The 15,909-nt window shown below is 62.2% G+C and overlaps 1 protein-coding gene and 1 long non-coding RNA gene across 2 annotated transcripts; one reads left to right on the plus strand and one right to left on the minus strand.

Moving 5' to 3' along the window:
- Positions 1 to 137: 137 nt before the first annotated feature.
- Positions 138 to 12,216, minus strand: LOC141567889 (uncharacterized). The gene is made up of 2 exons (XR_012490869.1): positions 12,051 to 12,216; positions 138 to 5,917 (listed from the first exon to the last, which is right to left on the minus strand). It is a non-coding gene; the product is annotated as an uncharacterized LOC141567889 (long non-coding RNA).
- Positions 12,215 to 15,909, plus strand: ARC (activity regulated cytoskeleton associated protein). The gene is made up of 3 exons (XM_019712276.2): positions 12,215 to 14,444; positions 14,713 to 14,855; positions 15,110 to 15,909. Exon 1 carries the CDS (start codon positions 12,599 to 12,601, stop codon positions 13,799 to 13,801), a length of 1,203 nt encoding a protein of 400 aa, XP_019567835.1. The 5' UTR covers positions 12,215 to 12,598; the 3' UTR covers positions 13,802 to 14,444; positions 14,713 to 14,855; positions 15,110 to 15,909.

Raw genomic sequence — 15,909 nt, forward strand, 5'->3', positions numbered from 1 at the left:
TTGTTTACTCCGGTGTGCTCACAGCAACTTGCTGGTGACTTCTTGGCCTACCCTCAAGGCCCTGGGACCAAGAGAGGGCTGCCGGAATCAACCCAGGCTGTGTGGGACATTGTTCACGTTTAACTTGAAAAAAACAGTTGTGAAAGGATAATTTTTAGTCACTTGAGAAAAACTGAACATGGTTGGGCCTTAGGTCCCATCAGGACCTTTGTGCAAACTGTACTGGAGTGACAACGGTGTTTGTTTGTGTCCCCAAAGCCTTTTTTTTTTTCTTCAACAAGACTTTATTGGGGAACAGTGGGTACTTCCAGGACTTTTTTCCAAGTCAAGTTGTCCTTTCAGTCTTAGTTGTGGAGGGTGCAGCTCAGCTCCAGGTCCAGTTGCCGTTGCTAGTTGCAGGGGGTGCAGCCCACCACCCCTTGCGGGAGTCGAACCATCAACCTTGTGGTTGAGAGGATGCACTACAACCAACTGAGCCATCCGGGAGCTCAGCGCAGCTCAGCTCAAGGTGCTGTGTTCAATCTTAGTTGCAGGGGGCGCTGCCCACCATCCCTTGTGGGACTCGAGGAATTGAACTGGCAACCTTGTGGTTGAGAGCCCACTGGCCCATGTGGGAATCGAACCGGCAGCCTTCGGAGTTAGGAGCATGGAGCTCTAACCGCCTGAGCCACCGGGCTGGCTACCCCCCCCCCCCCCCCCCCCCGTCCCCCAAAGGCTTTGTTTCACAGATAAACAGCAAAGTATTTACAGGTAAAAGGATGTGTGGGGCGGGGCTTGCTCTAAGATGCTCTAGGAGGAAAGGAGAGGTGCTGGGAACTTTGGGGACCCTTTCCCCAGTCTCCCCACTTGTGTGTGTTCCAAGTTTCCACAGTAAAATCTTGTCAAAAGGCTTGAGGAGGGGCCGGCCGTCCATCCCGGACCTGCAGGCTGCTCCCACTGTCCACCTGTGCTTGGCACTGTCCATCCTGGCCCTGCAGCTCGTGGGGCGATCTCTTCCGCTCCCCACTACACACCCCGGCATCCTCCTGCTGTTGGCAGGTGCGTCAGGGGCTCTGATATGCCAGATCCATGACGCGCTTTGCTCTGAGACACAAAGGCTCTTTCCGCTGAAGAGGAGGCCTGATAAATACCTGAGAGGTGAGTCAGCGCTGCAGCTGCGGTGAGGACTAGCTGAGTAATTGGTGCTGCAGGGGGCGGGACGGGACCCAGGACAGAGGGGAGAAGCCGGACCCAGTTGCCTGGTGTCAGGCCGGGAGCCCAGGCGCTCAGGCCCAACGGCAGGCCCCCAGCTGCAGTGGGATGGGGGCTTCTGCAGGTGGTCAGCTGATGGTGTGGGGGGCACAGGCCTCACCAGCAGAGCCGATTCTCTGATTAGGGACGCGGAGAAAACTTCTGTGCCCTTAGGAAGCTCACAGGCAAAGTGTGTCGCATTGAGTGGCCACTGTCCACTTGCCACTGGTGTGCTTTGGCCTTCCCCCATCCTGGAAGGTGGGCCCAACCAGGAGGTGTGGGTGACCTTACCACTGAGGCTCAGGCCAGGTGTCCTGGGCTCCCCAGAGAAGCCTGGGGGGCAGCTGCTGCTAAACCCTGACAAAGGTGGGGGGCACATGGCCCTACACTGCCCAGGAGCAGACCCACCATGTTCTCCAGGTGGCTCAGCCCCGGGTCTCTGCCCTTAGGGACAATGACCTCCTGGCATGACAGGTGTCCAGGGGTGCCTAGGGGGACATCTGTTGGAGTCGGAGTGTATCCTCTACCAGGGGACTTGGAGCTGACCCTTGGCAGATAGAAGGAGGGGTGGCTCAGGGAGAGGGCTGGTCCATAGTACCCCCTAATTGTCCCCCAGTGCCTCCACGCCTTCTGTCTAGCCTGCCGCTGTCACGAGCCAGCCTTGGGCCATAAGCTTTTCTCCATAGGAGCCCCAGTCCAGGGCGAGTCTAACCCACCTCCCACGGCAACTGCTGTTGTAGCTGCGGGCAGTGAACATGCAGTGAGCTCTCTGCACAGGGCCTGCCGGCTCTGCCCTGCCACCTCCTCTCGGCCAGCGCCACGGTTGTCGGCGCGTTCTCGTTGTTCAGACTGAAGGTCGGACGTCAGAACACAAAGCGGGTATTTCAGCAAGTACTTTGAAATTCATCAGACCCCTCCACTCTGGTTCTCAGAAGAAGAGAAACTGTCCTCTTACTGACAGGAATATCTTCCCAGCTTGTCTGCAGGGACAGGGCTAAAAGCCATGCTCCTACCAGGTGACGTGGTGTTTCCCCACTCCCAGCCCTGGGGTCCAGGAGCTGCTCACCAGCTGCATCTGACCATGTCAATGAAGTGGAACCTTCCAGAGACGTGAGGCCAGGCTGTCATACACGTTGGAGGCTTTCTACAGGGTTGAGCAAGGAGACAGGGCCACCTGGAGAGACACTGCCCCCAGAGGGTCAGATGGCCAATAAGACACATTCAAAGTTGTCATGTTATAGGAAACAAAGGCCTAGGGGTGGACTATTAACTCCTTTTCTCTGATTAGGAAAATGGATTCAGAACCTTCTCCCTGTCACAGTAATGACACGATGGACTTGAACCCAGGTCTGCCGCCCTCACTCTTTATCAGTGAAGTGCATTGCCTCCCAGAGAGCAGGCCAGGTCAGGTGGTCATGTGGACAACAAAGGTGGTGGCGCTGATACGGTGGTCATGACAAAGGTGTTGATGCCGGGAATCGTGGCGGCGTGTAAAGGTGATGTTGGTGACGCCGGTGGAGAGGGTACGGTTATGGTGGGGGTGGGAGTGGAGATGGTAGTAGATAGTAACAGTGGTGATGGTATGATCTTACATGGGCAGTGGAGGTGGTGGCTTTGATGGTGGTGACAGAAGTAATGGGGGTGGAGGGGGTGGGGAGGGTGTGAGTGATGATGACAATGGAGGAGGTCATGGTTATGATGGTGGTGGTGGTGGTGGCAGTAATGGTGGTAGCAGATAGAGCTGCTGGTGATGGGGTTTTCTGTGGTCTGAATGTTTGTATCAGCCCTTCCCCCATATTCATAGGCTGAAATCCTAACCTCTAAGGCGACAGTACTAGGAGGTGGGACCTTTGGGAGGTGCTTAGATCACAGGGTGGAGCTCTCATGAATGGGATTAGCGTCTTTATAAAAGAGAGCCCAGAGAGTCCCTCATCCCCTCTGCCATTGAGGACATAGCCAGAAGTCTGCAGTCTGCAACCAGGAGAGGGTTCACTGGAACCCAGCCATGCTGGCACCCCGATCTTAGACTTCCAGCCTCCAGAACTGTGTGCTGTTTAAGCCACCCAGCCTGTGGTGTCCTGTTATGGCACCCACGCTACCTGGGACAGTGGGGATGGTGAGGGCGGTGGTGCTGCTGGGGATGACCGACGTGGAAACTATGACAACGGGGGTGGGGAAGTGGTTGTGACAATGATTATGGCAACTTGCACGCGGGACACTTGGATTTCAGGTTGGAGCCTGAACTGTGGGCAGGAGGTCTCCTGTCAGTGCCCCCTGCTGGGGATGGCAACAGGTTAGGGACCCACTGCTCCCCCCACAGGCGACATGGGAGCCGCAGGCCTGCCTGGAATGGCTCTCCAGGATCTGCCTCCCCCAGTGGAGACACTGAGATCCTTGTGGGCTCCTGACATGGTGTTTTATATGTATTTAGGACAGTGCAGCAGCCACTCGGTCCAGGGAATGTGGCTCATTGCGTGGTGGCTGGTCTGTAAACCGAGGGCCCACTTGCACTCGCTCTCCAGCTGAGGCTGCATCCAGGGGTGGACTGCCCCCCTGAGCCGCTCCTGCGTATGGGAATGGGGTGGTGGGCCGCAGGTGGCCCAGCTGATGACTGTGCTCTAGCGGTGGGCCCACCTTGGCCATCTGTCTCTGGCCTGGGTGGGCTCCCACAGGTCCCGGGCTGGCCGGGGCGGGGGAGGGGAGCCTGGGGGGGAGGCCTAGGGACACAGGACCCCCTCATCTGCCTGCTTCCAGCACCAGTCTCAGTCCGTCTGCCTCACGTGTGGGAACCTGACTTCCCAGGGCCGCAGTCAATGTCTAGGGGTGTCTGACCTCCCCTGGGCTCCCCGGATCCCAAGCCCTGCCCAGACTCTGTCATGGGGTATCCCAGGTTTGAGGGAGCCAAGACCTGAAGCCCCACCTGAGGGGGATGCAGGGGGCTCTGGGCACAGCCTGAGGTCTCTGGGAACAGCCCCCCGTGGAGGGTGAGGGGGGCTCAGTGTCCTCTGCTGTCCCCCCAGGAGGAGGTGGAGGGAGCAGGATATGAAAGCCAGCTAAGGCTTTAGTCCAGGAGGTTCTGAGAATGAAGGGGGAGGGCACATTAGGACAGGGAGCCAGCCCCAACAGGATGGATCTGGGGGCCTGCTGGGTGTCCTGCTTTTAGCTCAGAGGGGGCGTGTTTGTGGGAGTAGGTGTGGTGGGGTTGAGCTGGAGTGGGTAGGGGCAGCTCCCAGGGCCCTCTGCCTTCACCCTGACCTCCAGGTTTGGGGGTTCGACCACTGCCCCAGAGGCCATATCCGGGACCCCCCTCCTCTCCTCTTGGCCCCATGGTCTGTCCCCTAGGCTCAGATTGGTTTCCTGGCGCGCAGAGAGGACAGTGGCAACAATGACCACTGTCTGTAGGGAGGAGGGCAGAGGGGCTAGGCCAGTGGGCATCAGGCCCAGAGACAGAGAGAGAGCGTGCGCACGCACACACCACACACATGCACACACATACACACACCAGGGAGGCAGGCACATGGCCGACAGGTGACGCCCAGGGCTCCAAGGCTCCTGTTCAGTTGGTCAGGGACTGAGGCCGGAGGGACATCAGAGGGCAGGAGTGGCCATGGTTCTGGGAGACGGGGCTGCAGTGGAGGGAGCCCTGGAGCCTCCACCCAGGACCTGAGGGGTCCCAGAGCACCCTTACCTCTGGGTGAGGGGCAAGGACGACCCTCCAGGGAGGACACAAGCCCACAGGGCAGTCATGGGCCGGGGGCCAGGATGCAGGGGCAGACACTCTAAGTCCAGCCCTAAGGGGAGCAGAGGACAGGGATACTGAGGCCCAGGGAGTGTGGCACTGTGCCAAGGTCACACAGCAGGCCAGCAGCAGGGTAGGGGGACCTGGGCCTCTGGCCAAGCTGGCCGCCACCATTCCAGCGGCAGGGGTGCTGGGCAGGGGTCTCTCTAGAGCAGTTCCTCATAGGCGCAGAGCCTGTCTACGTGGGGAAGCTCCTAGCGCGTCACAGTGAGTTATTCTCAGCCTTTCTCCTTTTATGGCTCCGGAAGCCGCTGCTGCGCTGGGGAGATTTAACCGGAGGTACAGAGAATAGCAGGAAAGGGAGGGTGGATGCCACCCCTTCTCTGGCACAGGCTGTCCTGAATTCCCAGTGCTGGGGGCGGATGAATGCCACCCCCTCCCTGGCACGGGTGTCCTGAATCCCCAGTTTTGGGGGTGTCTGGCCAGGACCAGCTGGCAGCGAACGCCCCATCCTTGCTGAGGGGCTGGCCACGCTTGGGGTTCCAGCAGCATGATCTGGGGTTCCTGGGCATCCAGGGAGGTGGCGGGGGCTGGCACACGGCCTGGCTGGGGGCCCAGTGGAGCAGAGAGGAGGGGGCGGCCACCTGGCTCCAAACCCCCAGGGTGCTCCCAGCTGCTCCTGAGGGGGACTCGCCTCCCACACCTGATTGCCAGGGCGTCTGAGCCGAGCGGACGGGGACCCTGGCTGCCCCCTCATTCTTCACCTCTAAACAGCCTCCAAACTGGTCCTTCTCCCATCCATGGTGCCCGGCTCTCCAGCTGGGGCGCTGGTCTGAAGCAGCTCCCACCTGCCTGCCCCTGTGGCCCCACTGTCCTCGCTCCAGGCCACAGACCCAGTGTTGCGTGTGCAGAACTCCTTCCGGTCCCCACCTCCTCCAGGCTCTGCCCCTGGAGACAGAGGGAACCCAGCTGCCCACACTTGCCCCGCCCTCTCCCCTGCCAGACCCCCTGCCCCCAGCTTCCCCCTGCTCACCCTCCAGCTGTCCCCGCCCATCAGGGTCCCCCTGGGTTGCTGGCCCCAGCACACTTGGGGTATCGGGGCATCTCTGACCAGAAGGAGTCTCCTCGGGTCAGGATCCAGGTGGTTCCTGTCCACTCAGTGTGCCCAGAGCAAGCTCAGGGCCTGGCACAGTTGGTGAGCAAGGGCACATCTCGGCAGGACAGAGTTCAGGAAGAGACCCACATACACACGCACACACATACGTGCACACAAGAAGACACCTTGCTCAGGGGCTCTGAGGGGGGCACATACAAGAGAGGATGAGGCTCACAGAAGACTCAGTTAACACTGTGCTGGGAGGCTGGGAAGCCTTCCTGGAGGTGGTGACACTGGTGTCAGATTTAGACAGCACATAAAGCCATGCTAAGGTTTCATGCTTAAGTTTTAAAACTGGGTAGGCCTTTGTCAGTTGAACACGGGGTGGTGGGTGGTGGGGTGGATGGGGCATTTCCCGTGGAGGGAACGACAGCCAATTCCTCACCATGCTCTCATGCCGGAGGCCCCCAGCCACCTGAGCTGAGAAGACCCTTAGCCACCATTGAGTCCAGTCTGCGCCTTGCATGAGGACAACAGCAGGACCGCAGGGGTTCAGTGATTTGCAGGAGGTCACACAGCACCTCGAGTGGGTGAGAAGGCACGTGCCTGACTCCTGTCGGGCGGTCTGTGGACACTCAGACCTGGCCAGAGGCACCACGGAGCTGAGGGCACATTTTAGAACAAGAAGCTGAGTGGGTGATCACCCGGCCAGCAGTGTATAGAGCTGTTCTTGGCCCCAACTCCTGTCCAGGGTTCCCGCCCCCACACCAGCCTCCCCCACTGCGAGGCTGCAGTGGCCTCTCTTCTCCGAGTCCCAGCTTGGGTCTGGGTCAGCTGTGGGGGGGGGGGGCCCTTGAGGAGGAGAGGCCAATTTGCTGCTGCCTGCACATGAAGGGAGGGCCACATGCAGTGTAGCGTTCTCCAGAGCCTACCTGGGGCCGTGGTGATGCCCGTTTTATGGGGCAATCTGCACCTCCCTGCACCCCACCTTGTTCAGTGCCCGCCAAGTGGGGCTCGGGAACTGTTTGTTGGTTGAATGACTGTGAATGACTGACCCACCTCACAGCTGAACAGGGCAGAGATAGGTGTGCATACTTTACAGTTGAGGAAACTGAGGCCAGGAAGGGGCGGTGCTGCTCCAGGAGCCAGTAGGGCTGTCCCCACACTCTCTCCCCCGCCAGCCCTGGCTCTGGCTTCTTTGCTTTGGGCTTTGACAAGCCCCTGGCCTCTCTGGGCCTCAGTTTTCCTTTCTGTAATGGCTGAGGGTGGTGAGGTCTTTTGAGGATGGACTCTCCACTACTCAGGCCTATGGCTCCTGGGCTCAGCCTCCTAGCTGGGGGGTGAGGGGGGCATGCCTGCAGGGTACAGGAGCAGCCGGCTCAGGCACAGCCGTGCCTAGATCACCGGAAAAATACAAACTTTCCTTGGAGGCTGCACGGGAGGTGCTGAGGCAGGAGGCAGGAAGGAGAGAGGAGGGGGGAGGGTCTGTTCTGTTGGGGCCCAGAAAGAACAGGCTGCCTGTTCCGGGGACAGGACACAGCACATACACCCTGCCAAACCGGAGAGAAAAGGAAGCAGAGGAAGAGGGAGGAGGGCACAGGATCTGAAATAAAATGTTCCTGAAGCTCAGGTACTGCCTCTCCTGGGTCCCCAGGCCAGGGCTCAGCCCCTGCTCTTGTCACCTCCTGTCTGGGGTCTCCCAACCCACCCTCAGCGTGTGTCCTCCTTGCCTGTCCTGCTCGCCCTCCCGGGGGTCTGTTCCAGGCTGTTCTGCTATAGCAGGCACATTAGGCAGGCGTGGAGGAACCCCGCCTGACACCTGCCAGCTCAGCAGCCTGGAGCGGTCCCCCCACCTCTCAGAACCTCTGTGTAAACGGGGTGAGAACATCTTGAGAAATGAAACGAGGAGGCAGTCTGTACCCTTGGCTCCCTTTCTTGGCGTCTCTCTCTGCTCCTCTGCTTTCCCCACCTCAGTCCTTCTTTCCTCCTTGGTCTTCCCCGCCCCCTTCTCAGCTCTGACCCACTGTGTCCCATGCCCTCACCCCATCCCTGCCTCTGCCTCGCCAGGCCTCGCCTGTGTCCCTGTGCGCCTGGCCCAGCTCCACTGTGGGGAGGGATGGTGGCTGGGGTGGATACAGGCAGCAGCCGGGCAGGCAGTGGGAAGCCCAGGTGTCCTGTCGGCCGCCTGGGCTCAGACTGCTCAGACACGTGTCTGGGGCTTGTGCAGCCGCCTGGGCAGACATCGCAGCCCCGGAGCTGCCTCAGGAGGCAGAGGGGGCGAACAGAGCAAGGAAGCAGCAGCACGGAGCCACAGGCGGGGGTCCCCACCACGTGCGCCTCCCAGGGCCCAGAAGTGACACTGATAGGAGGCTCGAGGCTGGACCAGTTGGGGGCGCTCCTCGGGCTAGGACCGGAGGGGGCAGGAGAACCAGCCCCCAGCCTCGGGGGTTCCAGGCCGTAGGCTGGGAGGGACCAGCGGCTCCACCAGGAAGAGCTGGTCGAGGAGCTGGGCCTGCGGTGGGCCCCCTGCGGGCAGAGGGCTGGCCTGGTCCTGCTCTCCCAGCTCCCTCAGGGGTGGCAGCAATGGGATGAGGCCATGTGACCTGAGATGGCCCTAAGGGTGCCAGGACAGGCAGTGGCACGTGTGGAGGGTGGGCACCGAGACTACAGGAGAGGGCAGGTGAGCGCGAGAGAGACAGACCCCCACCCCAGCGCCCTGGCTTTTCCTCCACAAAGACGGGCCAAGAAGCAGGCCCAACAGACCCTGGGGCAGGCAGGTGCGTGTACGTGAGGTGGCCTGTGAGCCCTGCCCCGAAGGAGCCGGTGCCCACAGCCAGGCACTAAGAGGGGCTACCTGCTGACACTGGGGGGGTAGCACCGAGGAGGCTGGTGGGAGTCCTCAGGGCTGGGGCCACGGCCCTGCTGGGGAGGCGCGTGCCCCCCTCTCCGCCTCCAGTCCACACTCTGGGCCCCAGAAGGTGAGCACGAGGGAGGCTTTGGCATAGGTGGCCTGTCCTGCCTTGCTGAGCAGTACCCCCAGTACCTCTGGGGCCCAGGCTGTGGGGGCTAGGAGCCGGCACTAAGGGGTCCCCAGAGGCAGGTGTGAGCCTTGTGCAGAAAGCACTTGGTCACGGAGCAGCCATGGGAGGTGGGTGCTGTCTGTGGGCTGTCAGAGGTCTGAGAGGAGCAAGGCTCAGTTTGGGGTGGGGTGGGGCTCCCTGAAGCTGTGGGTTTGGGAGGGAGATTAGCTTGAGAGAGGCATCTTAGCATCATCTGGTTAGCACCTGAGGTCTGGGAGCTTGGAGCCGGAGGGGAAGAAGGTCAGAAACCCAGACAGGCTGGAATGGCGGTTCTGTCTGGACCCTAGTGCCTGGCCTGCCCTCCTCCCCATGGAGAGCCCCCTCCTCCTAAGGCAGACAAGGCCTTAGAGACCACAGACTGGCTGGGCTCTGATGGGGGGGTTCCCCCAGGCCCTTCCCCTCCCACCTGCCCCCCCCACCTGCAGTGTCTTGCTGTGTGTGAGGCTGGGGGGTGAAGGTCAGCATTCGGGCCTTCACCCCTACTTGTGGAAGGGGGGTGGGCACAGACGGGCAGGGGATGGACAGACCCCCCCCCCATCCAGGTGGGGGAGCAGCCGGCCTTTTTCTGGAGGTGGAAGAATGGAGCCCCAGGAGCCAGTGCGGAGGTTTGCTGAGGGCTTCTGGGGCGATAATTGGGCAGCGATTAAGTGTTCCCTGAGCAAGCGGCGGCTGCCCGCCTGTCACCTGTCACTGCGGGTCCTGTGAGCACAGCCTCTGTGCAGGTCCTGTCTGGCTGCGCAGGACCTGCTCCCAGCATCTCCCCCTCTGCTGGATTCAGGCTGGACTGACGGTGGAAGGGGACCCCAGGGGCCTGGGTCAAGCTCAGCACTGCCTGCTGGGCCACCCTGAGATTCCAGCTTCTGCCAGCCTCCGCCACAAGGTTGACGTGTTATCCCCACCATCCAACCTCCTGCCTTTGCTCACTAACCCCCAGCCCCTCTTGCGCCACCACCCCCTGCTGCTCTTGGCCTGGTCAACTTCTCCCCAGTTCTCCAGGCCCTGGCTGGGCTCCCCCTCCTCCAGGAAGCCCTGCCAGACCGCTGATGCCGTGGGTGGGGTGGGGTTGGGGCTGGAGGCCACTGTGGGCCCAAGGCCCATAGAGCCATGCCCTGGCTGGGCTACCGGCTGGTCAGGGGACCTGGGCCCAAGTGCTACCCTCAGCGGCCACATAGACTTTGCAAACTGTGGGAGGTGGACGGGTGGCTCCTGGTCACTCTGCTGCTGGCTCTGGCTCTCCTACTGCACACACACGGGGGAGTGCAGTCCCTGTCCAGCTGGCTTAGCGGGCGCCCTTCCTGACCAGGACCCTTAAACACAGGCTGGAGCTCACCTCAGACATGGACACAGGCTCTCGACTGCACGCAGGCCCACGGTGACCAGCTGCACTCGCTGGCCTGGCCACACTCACCGCCCGCAGACATCCCGCACAGGCCTGCAGCCTCTCCAGCTCTGGACTCCTGGGCTGGGCGGCTCCGGGATTCCTGTTCTAGAAACCTCCCTGCCTGCCTCCCTCTCCCTGTTTCGTGAGGCCCCTCCACCCTCCCTTCTGTGTCCTCCCACATGCCTTTAATTAGAAATGCCAGGAGAGCGATTTTTGGGGAGTTTTTGCCAGTAAGACTTTCCCCTCTACAGCAGGGGCTCAGAGAGGAAAGGAGACAGATTGGCTCTGGGTGGGGGGAGGGCTCCAGGAAAGCAGGGGGAAGGGTCTTCTGAGGGCACCGGAGCTGTGTACCCTGTGTGCCCTTCGAGTATGTGAACAAGACAGTGGGGCTGTGTGTGAGGGGGTGGGGGGATGAGTGTGCATGTGGGGGGATGAGTGTAGGGGGGATGAGTGTATATGTGGGGGATGAGTGTGGGGGGCATGAGTGTGTATGAGGGGTGGGGGGATGAGTGTGCAGTGTGTGTGTGTGTGTGTGTGAGAGAGAGAGAGAGAGAGAGAGAGGGAGAGAGAGGGGAATGGACAGCAGGGCCTGAGGTGTCTTTGCTGGCATTGCCTGTGTCTGTGGGCCTCTGGCTGTGGGCAGTGGTATGTGTTACCTGTGCCCAGGTAACATCAGAGGACCTGGGACCCGTCTGTCATGGGGTAACCCGGGAAGGCTGTCCCTCCTCCGCTGCTGTTGCCAGGGAGGCAGAGGGAAATCTCAGCTTCCGGAGCCCCACTCCTTATATGGTGCTCTGCTTTCCTCTGCTTCTGCTGACTGCAGAGGGCTGCCAGCACCCCTTCTCCTCCCCCCTCCCCCCCATCTTTCCTTCGCCTCCTTCCTCCCCCCTCCCTCCTCCTCTCTCCCTCTGCCATCCTCTTAGAAGTCTTGAAGCTTCTGACCAGGTTCCCGCAGTGGCCCGGGGTGTACAGGGCCCCTCCATCTCCTCGTCCCCACCCTCACCCCAGGGAACAGCGTCCAGATTTCCCAGGAGGCGCTAACCGTAGAAGCCGGGGGTGGGGCACCGGGCAGTTCTGTGCAGCCACTGCCACACAGCCGTCACACATCCACACCAACGCCAGGGCCCGGGCAGAGCCGAGGCTCGGGTGTCTGTCCTTCACACACAGCAAGGGAGGACCAGTCCAGGACTCAGGGCCCTCAGACAGGGGTGGGCAGCAGCTCAAGGTCACGTCTGGGACTCACAGTTGACACTTGGGCGTGAGCCTGTGCTTGGGCCCGTGCACGTGAAGACTCCTTCAAACCTTCAGCTCAAGGGAAGGAGGGTCTGATACGAGCGTGGTTATCAGGGTTAATCTAAGGCTGAACGTCCTGCAGCTCGACCGGGAGGGTCAGGGCGGAGGACAATGGGGTCGCCCCCAGGAGAGCAGAGTCCAGCACCCCTCCCCCACCGCCCCCAATAAGGAAAGAGAGATGAAAGGAGGAAGCCCCTCCCTGAGTCCCTGAGGGAGGGGCTTCCTCCTTACCCTGGGGGGCTGGGCAGCATAACAATCAGCCCCAGCCTTTCCAGGCGCACACCTGTACCTCTGCGCTGCGCAGTCGTGGGGGGTGGTGGCTGGTCCCAGCAGTCCCTCCGGTCCCGCAGGCTGAATGAGCCCTGGGAGGGGGGTGTTGGAGCGACTGGATTAGTCACCCCAGGCCAGCGTTGTGTACAGGGGGTGGGTCCTCCCTCTGCGCTCTAGCGCGAGTGGGCGCGGAGGCGGGCCCGCAGAGTGGGCGCGCAGACCAATGGGAATCGGGGCTCGGCGAGGGGTCCGCCCACGGGCGCGCTGGCAGCATAAAGAGCCCGCGCCGCGGCTGCTGGTTGCAGAGCTTGGTGCCGCTGCTCCTGCACGGTTCTCTCTGCGCTGCGCGGGACCCAGTGGGACCGAGCCTCCGCCGCTCCACCGGACCCACCACCACCCTCGCGCCGACACCGCCGCACGGCCAGATCCCGCAGCCCTCGCCAGCCGGTCCCAAGAGGACTTTGCAGCTCGCCGCCTCCGGCCTGAGCCCCGCGGCCACCTGCGCGCAGATGGAGCTGGACCACATGACGAGCGGCGGCCTCCACGCCTACCCGGGACCACGGGGCGCCCCGGTGGCCAAGCCCAACGTGATCCTGCAGATCGGTAAGTGCCGGACCGAGATGCTGGAGCACGTGCGGAGGACCCACCGGCACCTGCTGACCGAAGTGTCCAAGCAGGTGGAGCGCGAGCTGAAGGGGCTGCACAGGTCGGTGGGCAAGCTGGAGAACAACCTGGACGGCTACGTGCCCACGGGCGACTCGCAGCGCTGGAAGAAGTCCATCAAGGCCTGCTTGTGCCGCTGCCAGGAGACCATTGCCAACCTGGAGCGCTGGGTCAAGCGCGAGATGCATGTGTGGAGGGAAGTCTTCTACCGGCTGGAGAGGTGGGCTGACCGCCTGGAGGCCATGGGCAGCAAGTACCCGGTGGGCAACGAGTCTGCCCGCCACACTGTCTCCGTGGGTGTTGGGGGTCCCGAGGGCTACCGCAACGAGGCTGATGGCTACGACTACACGGTCAGCCCCTATGCCATCACCCCACCACCGGCCGCCGGAGAAGTGCCCGGAGAGGAGCCGGAGGAGTCCCAGCAGTACCCACCCTGGGCACCCGGCGAGGACGGGCAGCCGAGCCCTGGCGTGGACACGCAGATCTTCGAGGACCCACGTGAGTTCCTTAGCCACCTGGAGGAGTACCTGCGGCAGGTGGGCGGTTCTGAGGAGTACTGGCTGTCCCAAATCCAGAACCACATGAATGGGCCGGCCAAGAAGTGGTGGGAGTACAAGCAGGGCTCGGTGAAGAACTGGGTGGAGTTCAAGAAGGAGTTCCTGCAGTACAGCGAGGGCACGCTGTCCCGGGAGGCCATCCAGCGCGAGCTGGACCTGCCGCAGAAGCAGGGCGAGCCGCTGGACCAGTTCCTGTGGCGCAAGCGGGACCTGTACCAGACACTGCACGTGGACGCAGAGGAGGAGGAGGTCATCCAGTACGTGGTGGGCACCCTGCAGCCCAAGCTCAAGCGCTTCCTGCGCCACCCGCTGCCCAAGACCCTGGAGCAGCTCATCCAGAGAGGCATGGAGGTCCAGGACGACCTGGAGCGGGCGGCCGAGCCGGTCAGCTCCCACCTCTCTGCCGAGGCCGAGGCCGAGGCCGAAGCCGAGTCCCTCACGCCGGTCCTCACCAACGATTCCGTGGCCAGCGACCTGACCCAGCCTGAATAGAGGGCATCTGGGCCCCAGCCTTCCTGCCACACCCCCCGTGGCCTTTGCCAGCCAGGACTTTCGAGCGGGGCTGAGTCCTGTGGTGGAGAACCTCGTCCTCTTCGTGCAGCTGGACACCCCCTCAGTCTCCCAGCCTGATCCACACAGACACACGTCCTCCAGTTGTGGGCAGTGTCCCCCAAACAGCAAAGGGGCCCCTCTCCCCTGCAGGACCCTGTCCTGTCACCCTCCCTCCGTCTGTCTTCTGGGGCCCTGGGCTGGCCTGGGCCACTCATCACCCCCAACCACACACACACACACACACACACACACACACACACACACGCACTCTCTCTCAGGCCATGACAGGAGTCCCGGCTTCCTCATCCTGCTCAACGCTTGGGCCCTCTGGGCACTCAGACACCAAGTGTCCAGATGGCACAGACCAGCGGGCACTAAGCTCAAAGGACACCCAGAGCAGAAGCTAAGGCAGAACCAGTGCCATGAAAAGCTCAGCTTCAGGGCCACAGCCCTCTCCTGGCAGTCGCCACGCAGGGTAGCTGGCCAGCCTCGGACAGCGTGTCTCCCTGTCCTGGAGGAGAACTGAAGCTGAAACGCAGCAGTGGCAGCCGCAGACCTGGAGTCCCGTCTCCTGGCCTCTCAGGTGAATTCCTGCATCATGGCACTACCGCTAGGGGTCACCGTAGAGCTGGGAGGACCCAGGGCCAAGTCCGTGTTCCAGGCTAGCCCACCAGGGCTCAGAGGCACCCCAGCAAGTTGGTGGCAGGGCTGGGGTGGGGGCAGCGTCCTGGAGAGGTGTGGGAGGAGCAGAGACCCCAGGGGCAGGGAGAGGGGGCTGGGTGGGAGGCAGGGCTGGGGGAGTTTGCTGAGCCAGCTTTCACACGGACCCCATGTGTTCTCTTCCTCGGTAGCATCCGTGATTCATGCCAGCCTGGAGAAGGCTCGAGCTCAGCTCGCTGACTCACCCATGGCAGGCGGAGGTCCCACAGGGCCTGAGTCCTCAAACCGGCTGAGGCAGCAGCCGTTGTCCACGGAGCCAGGAGATTGACAACAGGTAATGGAGCCCCATCCCTCCCACCCGAGACCCTGACCCTCAGCTGTCCTCACTGTGGGCCTGTGAGTGCCTCCCCAGGACCCCAGGTCCCAGGTCCCTGCCCTGGTCCTCTGGCAAGCTGAGAGGCAGCCCCCCAGGGTCCTGAGCCTCAGCCCTGGGAGAGCAGCCCCGTGTCCCCCCCACAATGTCCTTCCTATAGACACCCCCCGTCAGCTGCCCTGACCCTGACCATCTTGTGTCATCCTTTCTTTTAGGTCTCGAGGCTCCCAGAGAGCCCTTGCTGCTGTGCTGGGCACTGCTGGCCCCCCCTCCTCCCCAAGCTGCCTGCATAGGAGGAGAAGTCTGAGGCCAGCGAGAGAAGGGGCCAGGCGGAGAGCTGGTGCTGAAGACAGGCCTGCATGAGGGCCAGGGCCTGCCTCTATGCCCACCCTGCTGGCCACCAGCCTGCCCGCCCCCAGGGCCACTGTGGCTGCAATCGGGGTCCACTACCCTGGGCCCTGTCTTGCTCCAGCCCAGGAACCCCTGCCCACTGTGCGGCCGTCCTCTCCTGCCAGAGCTTTTGGAGCGCCCTGGGAAAGGGCTCCCACCCCTGCCCGGTGGCCCCAAGCCCAGCCCCAGGAGATCCCAAAGTCTGTTCTCCTGGGGCTCAAGCTGGCTCTCTGCCCGGCCCCGCTGTTGCCCAGGCCCAGACCCCCACGTCCTCCAACACCAACCCCCTGGCGCTGGCCTGACACTTGTATCTGCAGCCAGAGCAGGTCCTGTTTGGGGATTCCCCTTTCTGCCTGTTCACTGGGGGTTCCCAGACTTGGGGACTGATGTCTGCAGGTGACTCTACCAGTCCCTCCACCCCACACCTTGCCAGCCCCCCAAATTTTATTTTTGCACATAAGCCATAACCCATACTCACAGGCTGGCACAGGCTGCAGGGGGGTCCTGGGTCCCCTGCCCCCCATGGACCAAGCCTCAAATGTCAGGCCAGCCTGTGGGCAGCCCTGCCACCTGCCTTGAAGACAGACTCTTTTGTAAGATTTTGTTAATAAAACACTGAAACTTG

The sequence above is a fragment of the Rhinolophus sinicus genome, linkage group LG12 (genome assembly GCF_036562045.2).
Source record: "Rhinolophus sinicus isolate RSC01 linkage group LG12, ASM3656204v1, whole genome shotgun sequence".
NCBI classification, from domain to species: domain Eukaryota; kingdom Metazoa; phylum Chordata; class Mammalia; order Chiroptera; family Rhinolophidae; genus Rhinolophus; species Rhinolophus sinicus.

Bases quoted from the DNA above. Each gene is read 5' to 3' on its own strand.
- ARC (XM_019712276.2), top strand. From the start codon at position 12,599: ATGGAGCTGGACCACATGACGAGCGGCGGCCTCCACGCCTACCCGGGA.